Below are 24,737 nucleotides of genomic sequence, written 5' to 3'. Positions count from 1 at the left end.
AAGCACAGATAAGATTAGAACTCAGAGCTGAAAGCAAGACTGAATCTCTTGGTGAAGTTCTAATGTATACATAGAAAAGATGATGGTTAACTAAGAGGAATGCCTTTATGACAATATAAAAAGGCCTAATATACATAACCCATTGTGTTTCTTTTGAGCTGGCATCAAAAGAGCTTAATGTTAGTTTTTGTGTGTGTGTGTGTAATTACAATAAGCCTCTCACTGCTTTGTCTCAGTGTTTTCTGACCTTTTTTGTCTTCATTTTAATAGTATTTACATTATTCCTTTGGACTACCTCTAATTCATTTTGAGTGTGACAGATAGTATAAATATCAATGTACGATACTTTAGCCTATGAACCAGTGCCTTTAGAATTATACGTCCTGATCTCACCAACAATGTATGCAGTATTTCAAGAATAATGGGTGATACCACAAAGGTTGCTATTTGCCTTTTATGTAAATGGCTAATAACACTGATTTTTATAAAATTCTATTCACTATGCTGAAATACTTAGGCAATCTTAAAAACTTTGGGGAAAAAATGCCTTTGCCAAATGATCCAGGGTCACCATAAATCATTGCAGTTGTTCCGGGTAACTCTTAGTCAATACTGCGATTAATTTCAGATGAGAGAGACTGAAAGTTTTCTGCCAGGCTTTATGAAACAGCACTCCCTTTAACAGCTGAAAGATATCTAAAATCAAAGGAATAAAAAGTAGTTTTGGTTATGTCTTAAAACCCAATGCTTTAAGTAAAAAGAGAAGCAATGAGCGTAACATTAAAATTTGTTCTACTTGGAAAGTCCTTAAATTTGGAAAACCAGTTTTGGATCCCATGCTTATGAGCTATGTCATTTGCTATCAATGATGATACAAGTTCATGATGTAATCTTAAAATACTTTTATTTATGATACATATTAACCAAATTATATTATGCATAAACCCAGCAATATAAGAAATATTAACACTAAGTTAATCTTTACTTTTTCAAAATCCTTTTCAAACTTTTCTAAACATTTTTGGACATAAACAGTAACATAAGTGTTCCAATTTTACTGCAATCTTAAAGAATTGCATTTGAAAATTCGGGGACTACTATTATCAGAAAATTAAAGTAGAACAGATCAAAAGCCTGATATTTACATTCAAACAACAACAACATATTGTATATACCTACAAGTTGAGAGAAACCACATTTAAGAATAGAACTTACTTAGATGCCTATTAGGGTCATTGAAGTACTTTTAAAAATTACCATACCTGGGTCTTACCCTCAGAGATTCTGATTTAATTGATCAAGGGTATAATAGGGTATGGCTATATTTTTTTCAAAGCTCTCCCAAGTGATTTTAATGTCCAGCCTGGCTTGAAAATCATTGATCTTTTAAATTAACGTGGTATGACGGTGGTAAAAATTGATAAAACCTTGGGCTTCATTTCTAGAATACAATGACCAGATCAAAGGAGGCTATCGGAACCACTATTATAGCCAGGTTGTTCTATCTGCTACCCAGGTGACACATTGTGAAAGGTGTTGTTGACAAAGGAGAGAAACAGGTGTCACTGAGGACAGGATGATGATATGGTTTTGAAAACCTGAAATCTTATCTTGACGAGCAGATTTAGGAACATTACAATCCATCTGCATTGCTAACACAGGGAAAAGACAATTAACATAGTCTGTGTTCCTCCAGGAGGCAGAGCCAGAACCAATGGATAGAAGTTAGGATGGCAACTTTATCAACTCAATAAAAGTAAGAGCATTTTGATAAGAGCTTTTCAGCCACAGATGAACAATCTATAAAATACTCCAGCACAGGCCAGGTGATCTGTCATGGACATGGGAAAGAGGTTGAACTATAGATATTTTCTTCCCCATCATACAAATAATCTGAAAGAACACCTTGAGGCTTCATGAAATTTCTCAAATCATGTCCTAGTGGTTTAGAGGCTACAACAGAAGGACTGAGGGGACTCAGCCTATTGGACAGAACCAAGCATGAGCTGCTTGTTCTTTGTGTGACCTCAGGAAGTCTACCACACCCTCCTTAGCCCTAGCCAAGCCTCTGGGTATAGCATACCCTCAAAGAGAAGTTGGTTTTTCTTTTTGTCTTTCAAAATACTAATTTTAGTTATAGATTTCACCTAGATTGCTATTTAATGATTGATCAGACATTTTTCACTTAAGATAGTTCCATTAATACACTGCAGTAAACTCAGTATAGAAGTGTTATGTAGTGGTAGAAATAATCACTATAACCTTTAAGTGCTAAACTAGATCAGATTCTCCCAACCTGTGCTGCAAATTAGAAGCACTTGGAGAACTTTTAAAATAACTGATGGCCTGGCTTCACCCCAGAGAATGGAATTTAATAGGTCTAGGTAGGGTCACAACATTAAATGCTTTTAATAGTTCCCAGATGATTTTAATAGGAGGCTAAGGCCAAAACCACTAAAAATTTTTAAGGTCGTTCTCTAAAACTTCAGAATTCAATGCTTTATTTTCATTTAATTGTAAATAAGTATATTGTTTGTTGAAAAACAGAACAAGTTAAAAAAAAACCTGTAGCCATGATCAGACTTTTGATTATAAATTTATAAAGAACACAGCAAGCCATTGGAATTTTGGTTCGTCTTTCTGAACAGTTTTGTAAATTACCAAGACTCAGCTGTCGAAAGCTAGCTCATCATTTTGGGTGGTATGAGCCCAAGAGGAGAATAACTAAATTATGTTGAGTGATAGAATTAGCTTTCACAAAGATCGAAATAGGCTAAAACTATAATTTAAAACCAATAAAATTTAATTTAATAGCATTCTATACTTGGCTCAAGAAAAATGTGATAGCAAGTACTATAAACTGAAGTCATAGCTTAACAGTGTTGTCATGAGAAGGAAAACAAAATTTTTCCTGACTGCAAATTATCAACAGTATAATACAGTTGCCCATCCCTCATCAAAAGTAATTTGATAATTTTATTAACAAAAATACAAAATATGAATGAGTCTTTTCTTTACTTCTATACCACTTATCCCTAGTACTACCCAGCATATTAAGTTCAGATCTAGCCACCACCCTTCCACGGCTATATTGATAAACCATTCCAAATGTAGAGGAGAGTGATACTGATACTAGGACTTCGTAAAATCAGCAAGCCCGTCAGCTGGGAGGAGCAGTGAGGGTGGTCAGAGAAAGACTAGTGAAGAATCTGGTATATCTAAATGTGGAAAAGGTAGTAAGGTGAGGCATAGAGGGGTGGTAGGTGGGAAGCAACTGCTGTGATTACAGCTGTTAAATATTTTATAAACCCACATTAAAAGGTACTAGGTTTTTCATATAATTTCCAACCAAGTGTATCCATATAAACTTTACTTACAAAAGACAGTCTTCATTACAGTTATGGAAAACACTTTGCTGTTTCTATGTTAGAATGCAGTAAATTGCCTTTTACCAGATTGTAACGCAGGGTTGATATCTAACTCATGTTTGTAATTTCAGGTACATTGATGGGCTTGTAACTGATACCCATAAACATTCACTAAAAGAAATTTTCAAGTAAACCTTCACTAAAAGAAATTTTCAAGTAAACCTGAGTGTTCAACAACTAGGTAGGCTTAAAGATGATTTATTTAGCGTCGAGGTAGGACAGACCTTGGACTATATAGCTTTTAACACTACTCCCAATTCTCAGATTCTATTGTTAGATGACACAAATTCAATCACAAAATCCTAAGATAACTCTAGATTTTTATTATTTGTAAATCAACATAAACTTAAATCCATCTTCTCCAAATAAAGTATCTATCTTTTTCTCACACTTGTGATTATTGTTTTCGTCAGGTTAAAATAGCGGTCTTGCAAGCTTTGAAACTTCAGTGGCTCAACATAGGAAACTTTATTTCTCTCGCAGAAATCTGTTGTAGTCCTAGCAGCTATTAAGGACAACTTACTCTCAAATAGTGATTCAGAGATCCAGGTATCTCAATACCTATGCTTCAAGGGTCTCTAAAATGGGCTTATAAATGTGTGGCTTTGCAAGTAATCCACATAACTTCCATTCATTGGCCACTGGCCAAAAGCAGTTCCATAATTCCACCTAACTATCAATGTCTAGGAAATCTGGGAAACCAATGTATATTCAGCTAGCTATACATGCAACTGTCACAAAAGTAAACCATCAATGAAGATTAAGATTCAGGGCTACCAGCATCTGAGAGAGGACACAAATTAATTATGTCATACAGACAAGTACACATTAATTATGTCATACAGACAAGTACACGTTCTGTAATTCTTGTTCTGTCTTCATTTTAGAACTTAAAAAAATACTGTAACATTGGATTAAAAATCTGCAAGAAAATCTATCGGAGGATGAAACTGTCTAGAATACAGTGTAGATGATATTCTGTCCAAAAATAATAGATCAGAAAATTTAATGTCAAAACAAATGTCCCAAATTATTAGATGAAACCCCTCTAATCAATGGTAAATTGGATGTGTTTATGTTCATTCTCTACATACCTACTTGAAATATAATTAGATTAATCATAACTCCTGAATCTCATTGCTCCCTCTTAATTCTTATTACTTCATGCACTTAAATTTGCTCTTTGGTACCTTTTAAATGTCTCAGATTCGGCAATTCAGTTACCAATTTTAAAAATAGCTCATCTATATTGATTAAAAAACACAACTTCACAAGAACCTCAAGAGATGTTCTAAGTTCTATTTTTTCTGACATCACCGCAGTTACAACTTTCCTAAATAATTCATATTTTGAACAGAGTCCTACAGGTTCATAATTCTGAAATTATAAAGTTTTCATTCCATTATTTATCACATTTATAAGACCAGACTGAATAGATGTTAAAATGACATTTGGTCAAAACCAAGAGAGGCCATACCCAATGGACAATCGAATCTGTAACTGGGGTAACAACACTAGTTCCAGTGTCAGTAACTATCAAAGCTACACTCTCCTTGGCATTGGAAAAATCCACTGTCTTCACATATTTCTCTTTTAGAATTATTTTCTAGTTTAAAGTTAGAGGATAATATATAGAGTTTGTAGTCACTATATAAAATAACACTTTTTAAAGCACCTTTTAGAAAACTGCTTTAAGATGTATAAAAGCAAATTCAATTTGAAACACTTACTGAATGTTTCATACAAATACACATAGTAAGCACATACTAATACACATACTAAGCAAATTACTCATAAACTGAACTCTCCCTCTCTCAGTCCTTTGGCCTAGAATGCTGAGGATAACAGTGACAGCAGTTTCCTTTTATACTGTCTTAGTGCGTCACTCTATCCAACTTGAGGCCACCTACATATTCTTTTATTCAGGGACAAACTGTACAATCTTTCACACATCTTTACTTCACACCATTAAAGTACACATAAGTTTATTTTTTGGCTACCTCTTAAATTCAAAACACCTATTCCCCCTCTGGGATCATTTTGATTCAAATACAATAAAATTTCAGACATAAAACCAACTTCCAGTTATCACACAAATACATACTATATGACAGACTGTATGCTAGAGTCTAAAACTGAAAAGATGGAATAAGACCCAGTCCTTGCCCTCAAGGAGCCCATGGACTTATTGAGGAGAATGAAAGGTAAGTAAACAATCCAGTATGCAAAGTGCTCTGAGAAGGAAAGCCTATTAGAGATACACTATAGGCAATTAACCCTGTTTCAGTTATGCATTTCTGTGTAACAAACCATGTGGAAATGTAGTGACTTAATAAATTGCCATCTTTTATAGCTCTGTATGGGTTTGCTTAGCTCAGCTGGGTGTTTCTTGGCTGAAGGGTCTCACATGTGGTTGCAGGCAGAAGTTGACAACAGCTATATTCATCTGGGATTGATGTCCAAATAATTCACTTATGTGGTAGAAGTTGATGCAGGAGCTTGGTTTCAGATGTTGGCCAGAGTGCTTGCACATGGCCTTGCCATGTGGCATGGGCACAGCATGGCACCTGGATCCTACAGAGAATGTCCTAACAGTAAATGTTCCAAGAGCTCAAAACCACAAAGCTTCTCATAACTCAATTTGGAAATTAGGCAGTCACTTCTACTGCATTCTGTTGGTTACAGAGGACCCACCTGGGTTCACAATGGTACGAGTACTGGGAAGCATGGTTCATTGAGGACCATCTTTGTCGACTTGCTATCACAGGCACAAAATCATTTCAAAAATACACATTTTTAAAACTCCCTCTCCTCTTGGCTCATAGAAGGTCAATGGGAAAGCTGTCTGAGACAATATGAAAATCAATGACACTACTCCAGCATTAGCTGAGGATCCCCTTGATTTCATCCAGCAGCTAAGACACTAAGTGACCCAAAGGAGGAAAAGGGTGATCTAGGAGGCTGTGTGGTCAATAAGTAAATGTGCAACAGCTGGAATAAATTAGAACTACTTTGGTGCATAACTTCAGCAGGAATAAATTTTGTTAATCTTCAAAAAGTCAAAACAAAGATTATAATTTTCACAGTATCTGAATCACCCAATTTTGAGTACCACAAGACTCTTGTCCTCATTGTTGCACTTACCAGTTCTGTACTGATAATAAAGAAAAATTATGATTTACCTTTTCCTAACAAACAGACATTTTTAACATTTTGTTTTTACAATAAGATCCTATGGAACTGTTTTAATATTATGTAAATTAAGTAATTTTATCTACTCTAAACAAATTATTTTATCAGTTGTAGTCGAATCTCACTACTCTTATGCTTATTTTATTATTAATCCAAGTAAATATTCTCTATTGAACATAGATTAAAGCAGTTTACAAATTAAATAAAAATAGAAAACAAATCATCAGTATTAACTGGAAATACGCTAGCTACCCCTTATTTCAGAATAAGGTGTCACAATTCTTCCTTTTAAAATGTTGTATTGTATCATACTTAAAAACATATAAATAATTCCTGAATAAAAGCATCCAATATTTATCATTTTATTAGTATTAGTCTTTGGGAAAAAAATTGATGAACATGATTTTATAAAGCTCTTGCATTTGCTTTAAATTTAGATTCCGTTAGCTATTTTGACCACAAGGTGGAGCTGTGATGTCACAATTTGGCAAGATTTGTAAGATACAAAAACCATGTAAATACAGATGAAAATAATGTAATAAAACAAAGTATAATAGGATAGTCTCATCTTGCAAATATGCACTATTTAAAATTAATCAATTCTCCAAACATTATCAGAAGAAAACTATCATTTAATTTGTCCACTTCTCACTTAGCAGTTATTGAGCTTTATCATATATAAAATTGTCTTCAGTAGGTGCAGAATTATTTTGTCATTTCACATCACGATCCCAAACAGATTTAGTGGCTTTAAACCAGTGTTAAAATAATGTCTTTTAAAATTATTTTATAATTAATCACAGACTAGTTCATTAACCATCATAAAATGTATTTTTTTTTTCTCCTCCATCGCTTAATTTATTTTGAACTCTAATACTGACTTCAGGGTCACCCATTTTATCTTCTAAAATTATTCTTGCAGTTGATTATTTGTGTTTTGTATTGTTGAAAAGGCAGAAATTTCTAATTTTCAAAAGAGAATATTCAGATTTTGAGTCAACCAAGTTTCAGTGAAGATAGAATAGCATGCTAAGCTCATCAGTCTCTTGATTTATTAAACAAACATTACCACCACACTTCATTAATACCTGTCAGGAATGAAACCACTTTTCCAAATGAATGTTTCCTAATTTATTTTAATATATTAAGAATAAAACTAAAATATATCCATACATCTGTTGATGGACATTTAGGCTGTCTCCAAATCTTACCTATTGTGAACAGTGCTGCAACCAACATGGGCGTGCAGATACTGCTTCGATATACTGATTTCTTTTTCTTCTGGGTATATACCAAGCACTGGAATTGCTGTATCATATGGCAGCCCTAGTTTTAGTTTTTTTTGAGGAACCTCCAAACCGTCCAGAGTGTTTGTAATGAATTACATTCTCAACAGCAGTGTGTGAGGAGTTCCTTTTCTCCACATCCTCTCAAGCATTTGTTATTGCCTGTCTTTTGGATATAAGCCATTCTAACTGGGGTGAGATAATATCTCATTGTAGTTTTGATTCGCATTTCTCTGATAAACAATGATGTTAAGTACGTTTTTAAATGCTATTAGAAAGATTTAAGACTTATAAAGTTCACAAATCCCTAACCTGTTTACTTACCTTCCCATTCTAATTTCTTTTATCAAAATAATGTAATTACACGATACTTCACATTTTTAAAGCATTTCTACATGTACAACTTTCTCTTCTCATTATTTCTCAGTGTACTTCTCTTCCATTTTAATCCAAAACTCGTTGCATTAAAAAGTTTTATACATTTCCCTATTTTTCTTCCCAATGGCTTTTTCTTAATTATTCTTAAACAATGTTGTAGCTTGCTACTCTAAAAGACACAAAACAAACAGTTCTGTTTGATACACTGCTTCATGAAGTCTTGAAGACTTCAATATTCCACAACAGTTAACATCTAGTCAGAGGGAGTTATTTACACAGACTCAATTATGACTAAAAATTCTACTGGGCTCTTCTGCAACTTTAAGAAATCTGTTGAATAACCATTCCAAATTCCAAATGAATGACAAGTTACCAGCATGTCATGTAAAATGGGCTTTAGGGCATAAAAAGCAGATAAATCAAGACATACATATGTCAGACAGGAAAATAGAAGTGGGTATAAAACGAGATTCTGTGACGAGAATGGACCACTCAACTCATATATTCATTGTTTTCCACATTTCTATTCCATAGAAGGATATTTGACTTCTTAGTTAAGTTACCAATACAGATAAATTACTAGTGTTTTCAAAGATGAAGCAGAATGAAGATTAACGCACTGGACTATTACTGAAGTATCTATATTAAGGAAAATATTCATATTGATTCCTATGCACATTAAGAATTAGAAAAAATTCCACCACGGTGAGCATTTAAAGCACCTTGGCAATGTATGTATATACATACACACACATGCACACTTGTGCACAAACACGCGCACGGTTACTATTGACATCCATATGCTTTCATTTATTCAAATTAGTTACGTGAATGTCTCCTTTCTAGTCTTTTTTTCTTTAATCAATACACAAATATCTTTCTATAATATTTCAAAAACACAAGTGTAAAAGGTAAAAGGCATAAATCCCATTTACTCCTCCATGATCTCATACCTCTCCAGAGTTGTTCCACTCTCGGAAATTTGCTGTAGGTTTATGCACACATATATAGTTTTTTTTGTTGTTTTTAACATAAATGGTATCATACTCTAAACAGTGTGACTTTATCAGGTTCATCTGTCAGAGATATCTGATTGTTGGAGATACACAATAAGCCCTTTGACTACATGTGTTTGAACTATGCAGGCTCATGTATATGCGGGTTTTTTCTGTCTCTGCCACCCGAGACACCCTTCCTCTTCCCCTTCCTTCTCAGCCTACTCAGCCCAAAGACAACACGGATGAAAACCTTTCTGATGATCCACTTCCACTTAATGAATAGTGCATGTATTTTATCTTCCTTATAATTGTTTAAATAACTTGTTCTCTAGCTTATTGTAACAATACAGTGTATAATGCATATAACATATAAAATAAATGTTAATCAGCTGTTTGTTATCAGTAAGGCTTCCGGTCAACAGTAGGTTATTAGTTGATAAGTTTTGAGGCAGTCAAAAGGTACATGTGGATTTTTGACTGCACAGGATCAGTGCCCCTAACACTCACATTATTCAGGGGATAATTGTTTATATATATGGGTATGTGTGTGTATTTTTTTCTTTTAAAAGTCTTTATCATATTGCATAAAATGAATGAATCAAACAATAGATACACTTTCTGTGTCTTCTGCTCTGTGTGTTTCAAACTGTATTTTTCTCCATCCTTCCGATTCTACTTGTTTTCTATTTTTCAAATTTTTTAATTTACTTATGGGAATTTTTCTAATTTTCCCTCACTAATTATGAATCATGTTTTTAAAGCCACATTTCATATTATTTCAAGGAATGCAGGATAAGAGAAAAGACAAAAAAGTGTGCTCAATAGCCTACCTGGATCCCATTTCTGAAAAATTGGCATGAGACTGAAATAGTTACGCTAGGAAACCACCCATGGATACCAAAATGGAAAAGAACTAGTATCTGGGAGATGTCTTTGAATTGTACCACAAGAGATATTAAGCTGGCTTGCACTGGTAGGAACTGATCTGCTTTTATAACCAGAGTCTGTTCTGATGAGTTGGCATCTACGTCATACCAGGTGTTACATATTTTGAAAACCATTCCTGATGTATAGTAACATAATTCACAAATCATTACTAAAATGTCTCCTCATCCTAGTTGATGGATAGTAGAAATTTTCTTTGGGTATTAAGTGTCGCCAAAGAAGAGAACGGGGTAGAACCCAACTTTCTTATCTTTTAAAGTCCATCTCCCAGTGACTATAATGTCTTGTTCATCAACATATCCTTGGTGCCTGGAACAGTGCCTGGACCATAATAGAGACTCGGAAAATATTAATAAACAAATAAACCTATATTGAATAACGTTTGGCTTCTATTTTCTCACTTGTAAAACAAGTTAGATCAAATCCCTAGTCATCCTAAAATTGAAGATTTTATAATTTCATTTATAATTCAATAGTTTCACATATCATTAAATCTACTAAGCAAAATGAAAAATCATAGGTTTCATTCTTTCAGACAATTTCATCATGTATTCACTTCTGAAGATAAACACCAATAATAAAGATAACAACAAAACTTTCTAAAATTATTTTATTTTTTATAATTTTCTAACACACAGTGTTAGAAAATGAATTTTGGCACCATGATTAAGAACTTCTTTTCAAGTTTAACCTTTACATTAAAAACAGTAGCTACAATAGGGATATTTCAACCTTACTTAGAGAAATGATAAAACATCAAGTCAACAAATATTTTTGTTGGAGAATTTTTTTATAAGTGGGATAAAGGGAGGTTAATATAGACACTCAGAAGAATAAAATGGAAATTATGTCAGGAAGATAAAAAAGCAAATAATCTTCCCCCCCAAAAAAGAATAAGGAGACAAAGGGCAAAAGGGAAGAAGCAAGGCTCAACAACTTTGTTTTCCTGATATAAAATTCAAGTACTTAAAAAGTGTTTTTTAAAAAATAATTAAATGCACTACTCATCTCAATGAAATTTTTCTTTTTCCTCACTATTTTCTAGAACTTTCTAAAAAAGGAAACAAAGAAAAAAAAAAAACTTGTTTTGACTTAAGGGCACTTGCTGATCTTGACACTTGATAATACTTTAAGAAATGGAAAGGTTTTCCTAAATCTAATACCTGCTTAATATAATCCACTTTGGAAGATTCATCTGAAGAAACATAGGGTTTGATTTTTAATACAAAGGTAAAATAATCTGCCTTACAATCAAAACAAAAATGTTTTCAACTGTATACGCTCCTCGGTTGTGTTTTGTACTAATTTTCTTTCTTTCTTTTTGTTTTTTTTTTTTTTTTGAGACGGAGTCTCGCTCTGTCACCCAGGCTGGAGTGCAGTGGCGCGATCTTGGCTCACTGCAAGCTCCGCTTCCCAGGTTCACGCCATTCTCCTGTCTCAGCCTCCGGAGTAGCTGGGACTACAGGGGCCCGCCACCACGCCCGGCTAATTTCTTTTTTTTGTATTAGTAGAGACAGGGTTTCACCATGTTAGCCAGGGTGGTCTCTATCTCCTGACTTCGTGATCCGCCGACCTAGGCCTCCCAAAGTGCTAGGATTACAGGCTTGAGCCACCGCGCCCGGCCCCTGTACTAATTTTCTTGAGGAAAACGTTGTGTAATTTTTTGTGTGTTCCCTTAGTAACTACTGTAAATAAGACCTGCATAGGTGTTCAAAAAAGTACTTAGTTGCATACAAATCCAGTTAGAATCTGATTTTCAAGGTTTTAAAACATGGTAATTCATTTATACCCATTTTGTCTATATTTCCTCTATATTTTGATAAATAAAAATCTTCCCATGTTTTTAAATAAGAAAATATTAGTCTTGTCATTTGTACCTAAATATTTTATCAACTTGAAACACAAATTCATAAATTGTCATTATTCTCAGAGGCAACAAAGCATAGAAATAAATATTTAAGTTTTTTCTTTCTTTTCTTCTTCAACCTGTGTTTTAAGGCTCAGAGCAGACATTAAGAAATATCAAACAATTTTTATAAAAAGTTTTTCAAATGTTTGGCCCAAAGTGAAGTTGTTCTGTTGACGCTATTTAAATATTCCTCTCATATTCTCAGACACAACTTCAAAGACGTGTTCATGCCAGTCATTCGTCCAAAGAAATTTCAATTCAATGAAAAGTAAATAACTTAGGGATCTATAAATGACACTGCAATGTATCTTGTTCCATTTTTAACAGGAAGTCCTTCATGCAAATGTGTGAGTCTCCCAGGATGCATGAAGCTCCAGCCTTTTCGTGGTGATTCAATAGAGCAATTGTACCTTAGAAATTTGCAACCACCTCCCTAAAAAAGTTAAAATGAAGGAATATATCAGATTATATTTAACCAGCGGCAAAATTCAAATTATGTCATTTGAGCAAAATTTTAAAAAGAAAGTAAGGCCTAAGGCAAAGTCCTTTTCATAATGACATATTTCTTTTGAAAAATCTAAAAACACAAAAGTCATAATTACCTGAAAGTCTTCTCCCACATTATTAAGCGCAATGTTTATGGTAAATGTAGAAGCATCATGATGAGGACGAAGAGAACGCTGTCTTTCAGGGGAGTATTTTACTACAAAATTCAGTAGTGCAAATCCCTGAAAAAGCAAAGTAAGCCAGTGGATTTGCTTATTAATAAAAACATTAAAAAGAACACCTGTGTAAAAGTTGGTAAGAAAGAGGCTGGAGGGGTGGGAGGATAACTACCTTCGTATAGTAGCCTGCAAAGACCTTCAGTGTAACTGGTGCAATGAACTCCCGGATAAAATGAAGCCATACATTCTCCAGATCAACTTGCTTCATGTGGATATCATCAGTTGGGACATTTTCATAACCACCAGATATACGGCTATCCTAGAAACAACATTAATGACATCATAGGTGTTGTCCACGTGCAATTCCCATTTATATTATAGTTTTTTTTCAACCACAGATCATAATAGACAAGAAAAATAACAGTAGTTCCAATGTGGCATATCATCTGCTTTAACTGTAAAATTATCAAAATAACTTAGGTAACATCTTTGTCAATGATACAATGATGAAACAAAGTAAATAAGGTCAGTAGACTCCTTTCCTACTTTTTATATGTATATGTAAAGTTTAACTATAAAGTAAATAAAATTGACTTCCTAAGCCCTCATATCCCCTCTTAAAAATGAGTCTTTTTTTACACTGACCCTTTAGGCAGTCTTAGCTGCTAGATGAGCATACTGATGGCATATCTGCTTTCTGTATTACCAAATACTGAAAACAAGCTTTCCCCGCCCTTCCTCACTTCTATATTTGTAACACTCAAAAGTCTTTGAACGATTGCTTTTCATTATTTCACCACCTACCAACTTTAAGTTTTTCCTTATACCTTAAGCTTCCCTCTCCCTTATCAGCTCATTAGCTGGGGGACATAATCGTGCAGAGGCAGTAATATTCCAGTGCAGAGGCAGTAATATTCCAGAGTATTCTACTAAAATGGCATGTCGTTCTTAGAGGAAAAGAAACACATCTAACCACTGGCAGGGGTATTTCCTGCCAAGTCTTTGACATTGAATGCAAATGCAAAACTGAATTACACCTAAGGCACTCAGATCCCTCCTTCCTATCTTTACACACAAAAACACAGTTTTGACAGATAAAGTTTGTCTTAGAATTTTCACCACAGCTCACTGTGAAAATGCAAGAATAAAAAGTGGCCTTGGAAAACAGTGGTATCACTCTAAGACATGTGTTACCTAACATTAACTCTGGCCTGAGGACACCGACCCTTAGCAAACATCCAGTGTAATCAAATGCATAAATGAGAAACCCACCCAGACTGATGAAATTACTTAAGTGTTAAATAATTGGTTGGTGGGAGAAGTAGACTGAAATCAGAGCCTTGGCTAGCCAATTTTTCTAGGTCTAGGACTCAAAGACATATGAGAAAAAGTGTATAACCCCTCAGAATTATCTGAGTATCTACTTAACCCACACACACATTTTAGTTCTTAGTGTGAAATTACGACTTACATGATGTTTTCCCCCAGACCATTTGCCGTAATGTTCCATTTCTTCTACTAATTCATCACAGGCTTTTTCAGAAAATATGGGGAACCAAAAGACATCTGGACAGGGCTATAAAATATGCATCATTGTTAGAAGACATAATAACTTCAGTGTCTTAATAGTCTAAAATAGTTATTTTAATATGTATAAAATAAAAAATCCTATATGACTAGGAAACATAGTTTTCTTTCATGGTTTATTGACAGTATTTTTTTTCTCATGGTACATAAATAATGGTGCACTTCAGAATTGATGACATCTTACATTCTCAAAAATTAGGTATTAACAATAGTTTTGAACAATAAGCTAAAAGAGAATTCATGTTTTGAAGATGTCTCTGAGAAAAGACTCTTTCAGAAAGAGAGCCAAGTCTCTTCCAAAGATAAGCTTTCACTGTAAGAGTTCTACATCAGAGATCTGTCAACAGTTCCTGTATCTAGTGGTGTCAGAAAGCTATGACACTTAGGAGCATGCTTTTTAAAAAGGCATGCTTTTAAAATGTTAATTTCTATGTTCTACATTTTACAAGTGTATGTTCCTTAAGGCTATTTAATCGGTAATTGAGTCACATAAATTTTACCTAAAAGGTAGTTTCTCCACTTTCACATCTTCTGTGAAAGTAGTATTATATTAATAATATTTCTTCTGGAAAATAACAGCAAAATTTTCTATACTTTGCAATCATTAATACAAACCTGTTCAACTATATTTTCAGTGAAAATCTTTGAATAATCACGGTTTATATACTTTTCCTTCCAGTCCTATAAAAAGAAGTACATATTAAAACAAATATCTTTATAAATACTGAAAAGTATAAAGCATATGCATTTTAGAAATTATTCAACTTATAAATGATTATGTATAGTGGACAAAATAGTAATTTTCAGAAGCCACAGTATATGGTTTAATCTTTGCCTGGTTCTGAATATGCTTATGTCATTCTATGAAATACAAAATTTTTATTTATGAAATACTGTACCTCAGGATTTTTTAACTTAAGTAATCTTATGGTGAATAGATTTACACATTTTACAGATGCTCCTTGACTCACGATGACGTTATGTCCCAATAAACCCGTGGGAGGTTAAAAACACACAATACCCTGATAAATCCATCATAAAGTTGAAAATTCCTAAATCAAGTCACCATAAGTTGGGGACCATCAGTATTTTAATATATACACAGAGTAGGTAAACAAATGCATGCTTAAAGGTAAAAGACAAGGGGCAAAATTCTACCAAAAATATTTGCAAAAATGAATTAGTGAATTAATTAACTAGGGTCTGTCTTATATGTCTATAGTACATTATTCTTTTTTTGATTTCTTTAATGAATTTTAAAAATTTCTGCCTTCACTTCAGTCATTAATATTTATCAAGGAATAAACATGAGTTTACTAGCACTTTCACTTCTTTCAGTTACTAAAATAAGGGTTAGGGCTCTATACTGAAAAACAGTTCCTCTTTATTCTAATTCATGAATTTGATTCTTTTTGACCAATCTCTGGCATAAAATCCACACATAAAGATATCTAAACTTTTTTCAACAGAAGCTAAATAATTATTTTATTGGGTCAAGTTCTTTATGCAAATATGGGTATTTACTAAAACGTGAACATATTAATATATGGAGTGATACAAGTATCCAAAAAGATCTCTTAAATTTAGAATATTTCTAGAAATTGTTAATTTTCTCTTTACAAAGTGCAAATACAAAGAGCCAGCAGGGAGGAAGTGAGACACAGATTCAAAATAATTCCAATCAAAAGATGTTTCAAAAGATATTTGCCTTAAATACATCTTTTGAGGCTCCATTTTAGGGTCTGAATATTTATATCATAATTTATGTCGTTAGTTTTGTATATCTGTTTATATGGAACTCAAACATTTTTCATGTGGAGGAAACAAAGGTAATCTTCAAAATTTTAATAAATTTCATGTTTATATGGTATATATGGATCAGATTTCTATATTATCTCATTATTCCCTCTAATATTAATTAGCTTTCTGATTCTAAAATATGGGAAGAAACTGAATAATCATCCATAAGATTTAAGAATTTTTACCTATAGCATTTTTACCTGTGCATCAATACTGATTTTTCTTCAAGTAAAAAAAATCCCCCAAGATTTTATTTTAGGGCATTAGTATTAACATTTCATTTTAGATCACCTTTTAAATCATTGAGTAAACTGTGACTTTATTAATTTCTTAGATATTCTGATAATGGGATAATCAATATGCATGTTGCTACGGGGTATCCCTCACGAGGCATATTAAACAGGTTGATTTAACAGAGAACAAAGAAAGCCATGGAAAGAAAAGTTGTTCCTACTCAGTTCTGATGTTTTCATTGTTTACTTTCCAAAGACTTGAATCCTTGCACAAATATCTACAATTCAGGATATAATTCAGGACATCCTACCAGGAACCTAATGACATCCAAGAAATCAAATAATTCTATCCCTTAAGAACACCAAGAGATTCAATGGTGAAGTGAAATATGGAATTCTACCCTCACGACTGGAAAACACCTCTTTTCAACTTTACTTCTGTGAAAGAGGAAGGTATGTGGCTAAAATGGTACAAAAGTACTTTTAAAATAACAAAATGTCAAAAGATGTTATATTCCTATTCAGAATATTCAGAGAGTACTACACTTACTATCCCCGTATCTTAACTATTCCTACAAAACAAAGGACAACTCTCCTCAGGTGGATTTAGTCTGCAATTTAAAACTTTTACTATTGGCCAGGGGAAAATCATTACAGCTGTGTTACATGTCTGATTGTTGAAGAGAGTATTTTCCCCTGAATAAGTGTGCCACTTGCCTAACAAAAAGATGTCCCTGTAAAACACAAAAGGAGCTAATTACTGTAGATTCAACTCTGTTAAAAAAAAAAAAAAAAAAAAAGAAAGAAGAAAACAGATGTTAAAAAGAAACCGTTTCTTCAAGTTAAGACTCTCTTCATATGCTGAATCAGTGTTCTCTGCAATTCTCTCTGGCTATCTTTGATGTACATTCACAAAATTGCCAAAAAATAATTTAAAAAATGTATTTTCCTAAACAAAATTCTTGAATTTTCTTCTAAAAAATCAAACTATTATAATATGTGAGCTATTTGTAGACATGCTTCTAAAATTATGATTAAGACTGGATGCTGCTTTTGAATACACAAAACAAAAATACTAGAATATTGGAAGACAACAAATTGATAATTTCCTTCCCCAAATCTAATAACTGTCCTAATAAAAAAGAAAGTTATTGGTCAAGTTTAGATCTACTGTATAGATCATGAAATACAATTAATTATGTCGTTTTAATTTTTTTCTTTTTATTTACTTTTTAAAAATAATTTCAGCTTTTGGATTCAGGCAGTATATGTGCAAGTTTGTTACAAGTGCGTATCGCATGATGTTAAGGTTTAGGGTATGACTGATCCCATCACCAAGGTAGTGAGTATAGTACCCATTAGTTGATTTTTCAACCCTTGTCCCCCTCCCTCCTCCCTCACTCCTCTAGTCATCCCCATCATCTACTGTCCCTATATTTATGTTCACAAGTACCCAATGTTTGGCTCCCACTCATAAGTGAGAACATGCAGTATCTGGTTTTCTGTTCCATTAATTCACTTAGGGTAATAGCCTCCAGCTCTATCCATGTTGCTGAAAATGACATAATATTGTTCTTTTTTATGGCTGTATAGTATTCTATGGTGTGTATGTACCACATTTTATTTATCCAATCCATCATTAACGAACACCTAGTTTGAGTCCATGTCTTTGCTACTGTGTGAATAGTGCTGCAATGAACAGATACAGATGCATGTGTCTTTTTGGTCAAATGACTTATTTTCTTTTGGCTATATACCCAGTAATGGAATTGCTGGGTCAAATGGTAGCTCTGTTTTAAGATCTTTTGAGAAATCTTCAAACTGCTTTCCAAATTGCTAATTTACATAGTGACCAACAATGTACAAGCATTCCCTTTTCTCCGTGTAGCCTCACCCATATCTGTTTTTGACTTTTTAATAATAGGCACTCTGACTGGTGTGAGACAGTATCTCATTGTGGTTTTGATGTGCATTTCACATTATGTCATTTTTTTAAAGCCTTTAACCACATTTCATATTATTAAACAACTGATTTATAACCACTTAGAGTTACAGAAAAATAATAAAGTTGAATATGAAATACATACCACAGGATTTTCAAAAATCTGCCAGAGGTCATTGTTATAATGAGAAGTATTGTAATTAGCAGTGGATAACAGCCTTCCAAATTCATGTCTATTAGAAATGTACATAAACACACCCTATATGCCAGAAAATAACAGCATTAATGTCAGAGGTAGGTACAAAAGTAAATTTAATCATATGAAAAATATATAGAAGATACTAATTTCAATTTTTGTATTTCATTTATGAACATGCATTTTTAGTATTCATATAAAAAGTGCCTGGTTTAAAATAAAAAACTCAAATTTTGATTATGAATTCAGACACCACACAAAACTAGTAGATAGCACTGACACTCAACTGAAAAAAAGAATGGACTGTTTTTGTCCCTTTCTCATTGATCCTAGATGCAGACATCAGGGAAAAAAATTCCTGTTTGAAAGCAGAAATATTTTTGAGACACAGCGCAATGAATTATACCTCTTTTGGTTTCTTTCTCTTTCAAAGAAAGCATCACATTTTTAAATAAGAATTCACTGCCAGTCATATTTCACCAGTCTGTTTCATTCCTTTCTTTTTCTGATGTTTAAAGGCTAACGCGCAAAGGAGTTATGCATTATAAAGGCAGATAAAGAAAACCAGTCTCATATTCTTGCCCCAAACCAGACAAATGTGGAAAACACCACGAGGTAATGTTGTTTCTTTTTGGACCTGTTTTAATGGTAAAAGAGTTAGTGATTAATAACTCAATGAGGTGCACCTAAACCTGACTGTAATCAAATTCTATTTTATACCTACTTCTATCCCCTTCTCTCCCTTTAAGAAGAAATAAAAACCTAAAGAAAGAATGAAAGGGACTTAGGTTTAACTTTCTCACCTGTCAACCATAAAATATAAATCAGCTGAAAGAGCCAAGAGTTGACTATCGCACAAGACCCATGCCCAAGTCACACAAAACACACACACACATAAACAGATGACTGATGAATATCAACATTTTACCAAGCTAAATGCAAATAAGGCCCTTAAAGAAACTTTACTACTAGGCAATATACTATATCAAATATTAAATAAACAAAAATAAATAAAATAAGTAAAAATAACACCTTTGGGGGGCTGAGCATTTGGAATGTTTCCGGAGTAGGGGAGTCTTTTTCCCTTTGTAAAGTCTAAAATGAAGAGAAGCATTGGGTAAGTTGACCTGTACACCCGCTCTCTCAGGTATCCTTTGGTAAATAAAAATAATAGCAGCTGTTGATCAAAAGCTAACATTCTGAAATGTCCTTCATAGACAACATGCAGAACAAGCAAAGCTTATAGCGCACACAAAGAAACATCTCCAGCTCTTTCAGCCCTTTCTTTTCTTTTTGGGAGGTGTTGGGGGGTCAAACATAAGTCTAAGCTCATTCCTTAGCAGAATTTTCATTAGACACATAAGACAATGGAAAAAATGAGTGAGAGAGGCCATTCCATGATGCGCTGTTGAGTCAAATTAGCCAAACATGAGCACAAAATACAATCACATAATAATGCACATAGGTTTGTAGAGAAAACAAACATATTCAAACAACACATGCTTTGTTAAACTAAGAAAAAAAATACTTGCCAACTTTTCTGATTTTTCATCAAATCACAATTGCTTATATAAATTTGGAAATCAGAAATAAAATAGCCCTATCATTTCCAAAACCAAAAATCATACCAATATATTCTAAACCATATCTATACATTTTGAATTTTCTAGTCATTTTAAGTTTATTTGTAGTGCAGCAAGGTATCATTAGTATTTTATTTAGAGTAAATATACTACGTATCTCAACTTTTCTACTAGTTTGGTGATAATAATGCTGCTTTTTAAGAATGTGAAGTTAATAATAATTTTAAAATTTCACCTGGTTAGAGAAAATGTAGACATTAATTTTAGAACAAAAATGTCCTTAAATCTGGAAATATTGTTTCATCAAAGCTTATCTAATTAATTTTAATTAGGTCAAGTGTTCACTATAGAATTTCAAATTAAAATAAAGATGTATTCTTAAAAGAGCAAAGCCGATTTGTAACAAACACAACTTTATTTTTGAAATCCAACTCTGTTGCCTATGAATTAGCCTGAGCACAAAAACTAACATTTTTCATGCCATTTCTACAAGTAAATGTTAAATTATCTCCAAAATTGCTCCCCAATTTTTAATACAGAACCAAAAAAATTGGCTAGTACTTACAAATTAGCAAGACAAAGGGCATCAAAACACAGTGACACACCAACTGGTAAAGCAAGCCATCTTACAAGAACATTCAAGCAAGCCATCATTGCATATCTTACCATTTCTCTAGCATTTCGGCAAAGAGCCATATCAGGATCCAGTTTATCACGAACAAAATAATTCCTTTCATTCATCTCTAATCGGAGTGTCTTTCCTTTAATTAAGTACACATTAGCCATGTATGGTACATTCCATACTCCTCTGAAAGTAAAGAGAAGACATTCTTAAATACCACAAATAGAAACAATTTTAAGTTTCATTTTTACCTTTTTAAAATAAATGCTTTGTGTTTAGATTTTGTATACACACATTATTGAATCAATATACAAATGTATTCAATGATATTTGCCCTATATATACGATTACATTTTTTATAGTATATTTAATGAGATTCAGGAGATAAACCACCCCCCCTTTGAATACATTTCAATTTTGGGTTGGTGTTTGTTTGGCGTTTTTATTATAGCTATCATATCTCAATCAGTTGTTACAATTAGACTACTATAATGTGTTATATAGAAGGTGTTTCTATTTAAAATTAAAGAATTTGATAGGATGAATCATAACACACAACCAGTGGTACACTAGACACAGCTCATACTGGCTCCCCAAAGTTAACTTTTACTGCCAAGTCCGTGTTCAGTAATTTCACATTGGAAACTTAAAATCAGCCATGGTAGAAGTATTTACTCCAAACAAATGGGCAAGCTGTTTAAACCAGGGAATCCTCCACCTCCAGAAGCCAGTTGTTACACATTGACCAGCATACCACTGAATACAGCCTAAAATTCTCCAAAACTATATTCTCTTACCATTCATTAAGCCATCTTAAATATCTTATAGAAAAAGGAAAACATGAAGAAATACAGCTGGTAGCACATGAATGTTGGAAGGTTCTTTTGTAATTCATCCTTTCCCACATCTATATTCTCACTCTGAAAATGACTCATTTTATAAAAACTGCAAAACAAGTTTTGCCTCTAAGACTGTGTGCCTTGCTTTTAGAGAACATGAAGGCAAGATCTTGACCAAGAAATGTAGTTAGATATTAAAAGAAATATGATATTGTATCTTACTAGACCAGCCTCAAAGAAAAATGCCTTAAGGAGTTACAGCAGTCCCCGCCTTATGTGAGGGTGATACATTCCATGACCCTAGTGGATACTTGAAAGCACATAGTACCAAACCCTACAAATATACTACTATGTTTTTTCCTACACATACAGACTTATAATAAAGTTTAATTTATAAAGTACAGTAAGACAACAATAGAACTATAACAATATGCTGTAATAAAAGTTACATGAATGTTTACAATTTCTCTATCTCAACATATCTTCGTATTTTCAATCCACAGTTGACTTGAAACCATGGAAAGCAAAACCACAGATAAGGGGGAATTACTGTATAGAACGTATCAGCTAAATTCAGAAATTAATCTCTGGGGAATTATTCAGTGCTTCAGCTTACACACACACACACACACACACACACACACACAAAGTTGCTCCTTCGTGTAGCTTTTGGACATGAAGTGTATTCCAGTTCAAAAGCCTCTGTCATATTTTTTTCCTTATACTTTAGACAACAATGATAGGAGGTTGGACAGAAAATCACCAATGCCTAAAGCAATTTGAAACGAATTTTCCATTCTTCCTTCACAAACCCTCATTTCTGATGTGCCCAAGATACAATCAGGTATACTGTCTATACAACTCACCCAGAGTCAATACAACTGCATAGAAACAACAGCACACAATCTTAATAGCATTTTCTCCTCTACCATGCATTTTAATTGCAGCTAACAAAAACCTTTATTGTATTTACATCATTCAGATTGAAGCTTTCCACACCAATTACTATTTCAACAAGCAACACATCTTTTTACTACTCAACTATTTGAACAGAAACGTGTACCTTTTTTTTCTTCTAAATTTAAGGGCACATCCTTTTAGTCCTGAGAGTGTACTGCCCCTTTGTAATCAGGCTGACATGTTTGAGAACTAAGGCAAAGCATGTAATATCTTAGTCACTCTGGTCCATCATATGTATGAAAAGAAGAATGACATTCTTCCCCAATATTACCTTAGCAAAACTATTTCAATTGTGATTATTTTTAGTAATCAACCATTGTCTCTGAAATAAATATAAATCATGCACACACTTTTCAGTAAATATATTCTTTTCAATCTCTAGAAGTAAAAATCTAGTATTTGTGAAAAAACTTATATTTAAAGCAGAATAATAGTTATTTCACACACAAAAACATCATGCAATCAGGAATACTGGAGTGTTCTGGCTGTTAGTGTTATTGTTGGTTTAATTATAAATTTTAAAACCTATCAAAACAACCCTTAATTATAACCATTAAAAAGTCAGTAAACTAAATCCCCTTTCCAAACTTTTACATAAAGAGTATTACTCTTCTATCAACCATACTGTGAGTATGGTAACCATATATTATCTCTTAGTATTCCCCACAGCAATGAGCTTGTTCCTTTGAAGATTTGGGACTTTAAAACAATTTTTTTAAATATTAGTTTTATACTGGTATTTCAGGATTCCAAGTGGTCTTGGGTTCCCAAATTCCCATTAACTATAAAGAAAAGAGATGAATAAAAAAAAAATTCAAGTAATACTAATAAGACTACATCTTTAGATTATGATATTTCACATTAAAATATTAAATCAAGTAACTTACACTCTATTTCCTTGAACAATATCCACATAATCTTCAGATCGTGCATAGTATCCATCAGGACTCAATGCTCCCCAGAAATTGGACCACAGCTTTCCATGACGAGTTACAAGAGGAGCAATGATCTTTCTGAAGACAGAGAGAGAGTGAGAGAGAGAGAGAAACCTATATAATTATTTATTTTTAAATTACCACAGAATTATGTATTTTGGGCTTAGCATGACATATAACACAATAAAGCTCATTTAACAAACCTGCAGTTAATAAAAATAAAATAAGGATCTTCTTTCTCAACATCTTTGCTTAAATAAGTATATTGCTAATTTTCAACCATATTTCTTAAAAAGAGTAACAAAGAAGGAAAAAGTAATTGAAAATGCTAATGAATACATAAAAATGACTTTTAAAAATGCCTTGCTTACATCCAACAGAGGGAAACTACTTTATTTAATTATATTTAAGTTTAATTAAAGTATTTTGGAACCAAACTAAATGAAAACAAATATTTTTATTGTCACTTGGCAAAGAGCCCCAATGCATTTAAGATATTCAATTAATATTTGTTGAATTTTTAAAAAATGAATGAAAATGAACTGAGACGTTTGTAAATAGGCACAATTTTCCTGTAATTAAGTCTCAAATTACTTAAGTACGTTTCCAGTTTTCCATGACTTTAAAAAATGACTTGTGATTACAGTAAGCTAGCCCTGGCAACACTAAACTTTATTTTAGAAAGCAAATTTATGGAACAACTATTCTTTATAAGAAAAAAAAAAAAACCCTATTTCACAATACCTCTATCTTGTGAAGACCAGCTGGGCCCTTTCTATTACATGCACAAAAGTGAAATAAAATAAACACACATCGGGCCAGGCACGGTGGCTCATGCCTGTAATCCCAACACTTTGGGAAGCCAAGGTGGGCGGATCACAGGGTCAGGAGGTTGAGACCATCCTGACCAACATGGTGAAATCCCATCTCTACTAAAAATACCAAAAAAAGTTAGCCAGGCATCGTGGCGCACACCTATAATCCCAGCTACTCAGGAAGCTGACACAGGACAATTGCTTGAACTCGAGAAGCGGAGGTTGCAGTGAGCCAAGATCGTGCCAGTGCACTCCAGCCTGAGCAACAGAGCTAGACTCCGTCTCAAAAAATAAATAAAAATAAACACACATCATGCAAAATAATACATTTTGGTTTATTCTTCCAAATTCCTACTAAACTATTAATCAGAAACACATATATTGTTTTGTTTTGAATACCTACAATATTGGAAATAATAACATG

At 33.2% G+C, this 24,737-nt stretch overlaps 1 protein-coding gene across 1 annotated transcript in view; it reads right to left on the bottom strand.

Moving 5' to 3' along the window:
* Nucleotides 1-10,821: 10,821 nt before the first annotated feature.
* PLOD2 (procollagen-lysine,2-oxoglutarate 5-dioxygenase 2) overlaps nucleotides 10,822-24,737 on the bottom strand; it is a 92,782-nt gene continuing 78,866 nt past the window's right edge. The window contains exons 12-21 of the mRNA XM_025376682.1: nucleotides 23,451-23,576; nucleotides 20,809-20,950; nucleotides 19,592-19,654; nucleotides 18,509-18,622; nucleotides 15,004-15,069; nucleotides 14,273-14,377; nucleotides 12,974-13,120; nucleotides 12,739-12,864; nucleotides 11,859-12,569; nucleotides 10,822-11,528 (exon numbers count right to left, since the gene is read on the bottom strand). Coding sequence (XP_025232467.1) covers nucleotides 12,414-12,569; nucleotides 12,739-12,864; nucleotides 12,974-13,120; nucleotides 14,273-14,377; nucleotides 15,004-15,069; nucleotides 18,509-18,622; nucleotides 19,592-19,654; nucleotides 20,809-20,950; nucleotides 23,451-23,576 — 1,045 coding nt within the window. The 3' untranslated portion in view covers nucleotides 10,822-11,528; nucleotides 11,859-12,413. The remainder of the gene's footprint in view (nucleotides 11,529-11,858; nucleotides 12,570-12,738; nucleotides 12,865-12,973; nucleotides 13,121-14,272; nucleotides 14,378-15,003; nucleotides 15,070-18,508; nucleotides 18,623-19,591; nucleotides 19,655-20,808; nucleotides 20,951-23,450; nucleotides 23,577-24,737) is intronic.

Source organism: Theropithecus gelada, chromosome 2 (assembly GCF_003255815.1).
Source record: "Theropithecus gelada isolate Dixy chromosome 2, Tgel_1.0, whole genome shotgun sequence".
NCBI lineage: Eukaryota > Metazoa > Chordata > Mammalia > Primates > Cercopithecidae > Theropithecus > Theropithecus gelada.
This window is presented reverse-complemented; position numbering and strand designations above follow the sequence as displayed.